General features: G+C 46.6%; 1 protein-coding gene across 1 annotated transcript in view; it reads right to left on the bottom strand.

Annotated features, from left to right (window-relative positions):
- Positions 1-210: 210 nt before the first annotated feature.
- The window catches only part of PLPP7 (phospholipid phosphatase 7 (inactive)), a 30,402-nt gene continuing 24,263 nt past the window's right edge, over positions 211-6,349 (bottom strand). The window contains exon 4 of the mRNA XM_074973640.1: positions 211-1,493. Within this exon, the coding sequence (XP_074829741.1) occupies positions 1,129-1,493 (365 nt within the window). The 3' untranslated portion in view covers positions 211-1,128. The remainder of the gene's footprint in view (positions 1,494-6,349) is intronic.

Genomic DNA, 6,349 nt, shown 5'->3' with positions numbered 1-6,349 from the left:
AATCTAAAATCATACAGTTAAGAGACAGAAAAGACTCATGGGGTCTCATCTAGTCCAGTCTTTCAAAATTGTCATGAACAGACACAATCAAATCACCCACCCTTGACCATGAGGAAAGTGTGCATTTTATTTGTCCTTCCAAAAAACAACCCCCCCCCCCCACACACACACACATTCTCCCTAGCTGAGTAGAATTTTGAATAGCTGGTCTAGGGCCTAATTCAGCAAACTACTTAAGAAAACATTTAGCTTTAAGTATGTGCAGAAATTCACTCCTATTTAGCAAAACATGTAAGCACGTGCTTAAGTCCCATTGGAGTTAAAAAGACTTAAGCACACACTCAAAGTTAAGCATGTGTTTAAGTGCTCTAATCAGGGCCACTGTTGTGTTACCCAAGGGGCAGTGCAGAACTGTTCCCTACATGGCATTGTTCAGCCTTTATTTAAAAGTCACAATTGATGGGTTTCCACCACTTTCCCTTAGGAGATTTCCCCAATATATGATAAGAAACAAACATGGCAGAAGTTTTATGATTATTTATTATCTGTGAGGCATCAGCAGTGCGCCTGGCCCGGTACAAGACACAATCGTTGGGCTAGCAGACAGAAAAAGTGCTGTAGTACTTTGCCCCAAAACATTTTGCCTCCAAGAAGCTAATTAACGCATCCCAAAGGGATAACAGGTTTTCTGAGAACACACCTGGGCGTCAGATGTGCACCACCCAAAGAGAACTCATTTTGTGTAGCCCATGAAAGCTTATGCTCTAATAAATTTGTTAGTCTCTAAGGTGCCACAAGCACTCCTGTTCTTTTTGTGGATACAGACTAACATGGCTGCTACTCTGAAACCTGACATTTTGTTATCTGTACTGCTTAGTTTGGTTACCATCCAAATGGGATTTTAAAAAGTGGCCAAAATACTGTGATGGCTGGCCCTTGATTGCTGAAGCCTAACCATCTGCAAGAAACATTTTTTTTCAGGCAGGGGAGCAACAGTAAAAAGACTACTACTACTCATGGAAGTTAAAGTTTTTTCCAATAAATATGAAGAATTATATTTAAAAAAAAATCTGAGAGAGAGAGAAAATCTTCAAAGTGTCTGCTAGTTTCCGTCAGGGATTCTTGCGTTCACCAGATTGATATTATCATCTGACATGTGTTGGAAGACATCCACATCAACTCCACCAGCCTGAACTGCAAGTAGCCAAAGACAAAGCCGGAGAGGACATCTGTGATGTGGTGCCGTCCAATCATGATGCGGGAAAGCCCCACGCAGAAGGCCCAGAGGACCAGCAGGATCCGGAGTGGGATGGCCAAAACCAGGTGATTGAGAAAGAATTTGGACACCATGGCAGCTCGGCTGGCGTGGCCGGCTGGGAAAGCATAGATGTCCATGGTCAGATAGTCCAAGAGGCCAGGGTGGACATCATATGGGCCTCGTCGCTTGGCCAGCTTCTGCAATCCTGCCACAATCATGACGTCCAGGAGCAAGGCTGCAAAACAAGGGAGAAAGCGGGAAAGGTCATGGAGACAAGCAGACAGGTCACTGTTATGAGATGTTCAGCAAAGGAAAGGGAGGATCTCGGGGCAGCATCTGTGCTGGGGCAATAATTGTCTTTGCACAGAAGACCTGAGTTCAAATCTCAGCCTAGATGAAAATGAGTATGGGTGCCCTCAGCCCTGGTCATCGCCAAAGCATTCTGCAAACATGAATTGACCCTCCCAATCCCCCGTGAGGTAGGCAAATATTGTGTTATCCCCTTCTCACAGGAGGGAGAGCCTGCGGCACAGAGAAGACAAGGGACTCACCCCAAGATCACAGAGCGAGTCAGTGGTAGTGCGGGGATTAAAACTCCAGAGTTCCTAGCCCTATGCTTAGACAATGGCTCTCTAGCTTTGTCCCCAGTTGTGTGCCAATGAAACTATCCCACAGTACTGCACATTCTGCTGTACAGATGGTTGAGGCTGCGAGTCAGGAGGACTGCACTGCCGTAGCAGAACTGGCTGGGGAAAGTTTACACAATCTCTGCCTTAAAGTAGGCTTAGCTCATGCCAGAGCTATTTAATTCCTTGTTCTCGTAAGCCTTTAAAAAGAACAACACACACTCACAAATACAACAGCCTCTTCCTCCCCACACCCACAGAATTCTAGTGAACTGGTGGATTCCGCTAGTGGGAGGACATTAAGGGATAGCGACAGGTTAAAAATTATATCATTGAGAAAATGGCCTCATCTGCATAACACACACCACCCTGGTGAACTGAAAATGAAATGTGGTCACAATTCTCATTGACTTCTCACTTTTCTTTTCGCATTCTCTAGAGCTGGAGCAATGGAAAAAGAGCAATCCACATCACTGCGATTTCTAGTCCGTTTCCACTTTCTGCGTCCCATGTGCAAGGGCTGCAAATTTTACACGTCAGGCTGTTTTGGTTTTTAGAAAACTCGCTATAGGAAGGAAGGAAGAAAGGAAGAAAGGAAATATTTGTGACATTTGTGCTGGATTTGGAAAAAGCTGCTTCTTCTGAGGCCTAGCCTGGAGGACAGAAAGGACAAACTCATGTACACGAGTGTGAGATGGTCCAGAGGATGCAGACAGACATTTCCCCTCCCCCCCGAAAGAGAGAGAGTGTGTGACACACACATATTCCCCTGTATAAATGTTAAAGACAGACAGCTCTTGCTTTCCGAATGCCACACAGGTGGTTTCTATATCATTCCTGGCTCCTCTGCCTTAATTGCTCCTGTCCGGAAGTAATTTCCGGTGGAGCTTATCCTCATCTCACTCATTTCCCTCCCTCAGACAGGTGCTGTTGATTTTATTCTTCAATTTGTTTAAGCCCCTCATCTGCCTTTCTGCAGCGTTTCTAATTAGGTAGAGTGCTGATTTCAACTCCTTGCTGGGAAGGAGCTGCAGTGACAGCAGATATATACCATAGCAGGCACAGCCTGCTCCATCCGCAGGAATGTCAGAGAGCCAGTTGCCTATTTTCTCAGGGACTGACTAAGACTATTCTTATTTGAAGCTGCCAAGATTTTGCCGAGATTGGTGGGGTGGGGGGAGGGAGGGGGTTTCTGTACACAGGAGATGGCAAACAACAAGGTAAGCAGTTATCCCAGATACTGACAGACCTCAGCCATGAGGCCAAAAACAAGGGCCCAATCCTGCAAAGTGTTACTTGGGTGAGTAATCCCACTGAGTAGGAATGATGAGTACTACAGTCCTAGTAACAAGAACAACAAAACCCTCTTTATCCAAATAGAATAGGGGACAGGAGATTTATTTGGTTAAATGGGGCTTCTCCTTAAGAGACGTTAGTTAGTCCAGGGACAGTAAAACAGTAATGCACACGGAGGGGATCACAATATACATTCAGATAATTGGGAATAAGAAGGTCTCGACTCTCTATTGCTGCTCTGTAATATTCTTGTCACAACTAGCTAGCGAATTCTGACCCACGGGTTATACCAGATACCTGCAAAGATGGCATCTTTGCCAGTTGTGTTCTTCCCTGCATAGTGTCTACCATGAATACATGCACCTTGTATACACACTCCTCCCAATATACATTTCAATACAGCTTGAATAGCATCTTCCATGCAAACTGTAGCCCATGCAAAGCTAAGCACCACAAGATCATAGACAGTGCAATGGCGTAACTTAGAGGTAGCATATAGAGGCTGGAATTTGTTTCTGCAAAGCCCAAATGAGGGGTGGTTTGGCTCCAGATCCCGTGTTATCAGAACCATCAAAGGGCACTAGACTGGGATAAAAGATTCTGATTCCAGCTCATCTTTAGGATAAATGAGAGGCAACAGTGTTGTAAATCCACTGTAGAGCACAGGGAACAAAAGTATTCCATTCCTAAGCACAAGCGGTGGAGACAAAGGGGAGGAAGAGGAGAGGTTTACAGACAAGATTTGAACGGAAGTGGAGCGATTCAAGGAGGAAGAGTGATGCAGAGAGGCTGTTCACAACAGCAGGGGTCCTCCCAGGAGAAAGATCTTGCACCAACAATGGTGAGATTGTGAGAAGAAACGCAACAATGGGTGCTCCTTTATTGTATATGTCAGGAGTTCTCAACCCTTTTCTTTCTGAGGCCCCCCCCCAACATGCTATAAAAACTCCACGGCCCACAACTGTTTTTCTGCATATAAAAGCCAGGGCCGGCGCTAGGGGGTAGCAAGTGGGGCAGTTGCTAGGGCTTCAGCTCACGTAGCGGGCCTTGGGGCACCGGGCTTCAGCCCCATGCAGTTGGGCTTCTGCTCTCTGCCTTTGGCCCCAAGAAGTCTAATGCCAGCCCTAGTTGGGGGACCCTCTGAAACCTGCTCGCGGCCTCCCTGGGGGCCCCAGATCCCTGGTTGAGAACTGCTGGTATATGTGATGCACTAGCTGGGCAGGAGGGGAGCTAGGGATAGAATGTCAGGTCTGTCGCTGTTCTTTCTGTAATAGTATTTGAATAGAAGGGGGTTTCCTTTGTGTTTCAAGATTTGCTAAGACTGATTTTTCATGGGGGTGGAAGGAATTTTAAAAATAGGCCAGCAATCTTTGAACAAGCCATTCACTGTTGTTTCTTGTTAAGAAACCAAACGTTGTCAGCAAAGCTAACAGCTGCAGAGGGCCACCGTTCAGCTTGGCTAGTCATTATGGGGAAGTCTTGCTTGGCCCTGACTGTGATCCAAGTGGTCTCATGTTCTCGGACTCTTATTTTGCTTCATGAGCTACTGCTGGCCACCAGCTTGGGAACCCTTATCATCGTGCCTGTTACGGCCCCGATTCAGCAAAGTACTGAAGCACAGACTGAATCAGGGCCTATTATACAATTTCTCAGAGCTGATCTCTCATATGAACGAAGAAAGTGGCCATCTCTCTCCCTGGGCATAAAAGCCACAAGATCTGAGGCTCTGGGATAGGGTTGTCTTGTTCTGAAATGGACACTTGTTTTAGCTTCACTGGACTTATGCATGACTTAATGAAGAGGCGAGTTAGACACATTTAAATGACGTTTGTAATGCAGTCCGTGGCCCATAGCTGATAGGTCCTAGCAATGACCTAGGCAGCAGAGGTTGTGAGAGTCGGCCTGGGAGCTAGAGAACCTCAGAGAGCCAATGGGTCTGTCTGTGCCTTCTCCAGCAGCCTCAATAATATTCATTACAACCAACCCCTGTCCCTTCTCTATCACAAGATACTACAGCGTGGTTCCCCTTCCCCTGCACCATGGTCACCACCACTGAGCAGCTTATTCCATGATGCGCCTGCAGCAGCCTCAGCGGTGCCCTGGCTCTGAAGCACCACACACGGGGTTGAAAGCAATGCTGGGCGGCTCACCCCAGCGCTAGAGCACATACCCAATCAGCGCATTTAAACAACACACCAAAGCAAAGGTTCTAACCTTGCCCTCCCTGGCTCTCTTATCCTCCACTGCTTGCCCTGGGGAAACACTACGCCAGAGGGAATCAGCGCGTGGTATTATTACAGTTCTGACAGAGTCAGCAAACAGCCCAGCCTTCAGAAATAGATACAAATGGTGCAGTCACTCAGGGAGCACATATTCCAGCCCATATGCCCCTGCAATTCCCCAACCTACGTACTTGTTTGGATCTAGGCTGTGGGCTGGCTGAATTGCCCTCCCCCATCACTGTTTCAATCTTGCAGCCCAGTGCAAGTAGGATTCTCTCTCCAGAGCTGGCCAGTTGCGTTCACAGGAAATGCAAAAATAAAGGGTTAAGATTCTAACAGACTGTCTGAACTGCACCTGCACACTTCGCCAGCACATCCATTTTGCGTGAGTACTTGTTGATTTACAAGCTGGCATCCGCATACCCAGTTCACCTGTCCTGTGCACCCAATATGGAGACACAGGTAAAATCTTCAGGCCCAGATACTTGATGACTGTAGAACATTTGGCCCCTGTGACTCTACCCTATCCAGGATAGGCAGAGGTCTCTGAAGAGAGCCTGAAACTGGCTCTCCAGACTGCACTTGCCCCTGCTCCCTACAGAGGGAGGAGTTTTTCGGGTTTATAGCAAAAATGGCAAAATGTCACCTGAGGCAAAAGTGTGATTGGCTGCAGAGCTGAATTTTTATTGCAACAGCGCCTATCAGCAGAACATCTAGGTGCCACTACATAATATTAGGAGCACATCAAATATTTCAAGGGAAGGAATCAATTCTCCTTTTCTTCCCTTTAGGTTTAAGCCTTCCCTTGCTCCCCCCCCACCCCCACTTTTTTTTTTTTTTTAAATGGTGTGTGCTCAATTTCTCCTGTGACCCAATGTTTTTTAAAAGTGTGAAAACCTAAGATTTCTTGGGCAAAAAATCTCCCAAAGTGCAAATCGAGATGGTTT

This window comes from Natator depressus, chromosome 16 (genome assembly GCF_965152275.1).
Source record: "Natator depressus isolate rNatDep1 chromosome 16, rNatDep2.hap1, whole genome shotgun sequence".
Classification (NCBI taxonomy): Eukaryota; Metazoa; Chordata; order Testudines; family Cheloniidae; genus Natator; species Natator depressus.
This window is presented reverse-complemented; position numbering and strand designations above follow the sequence as displayed.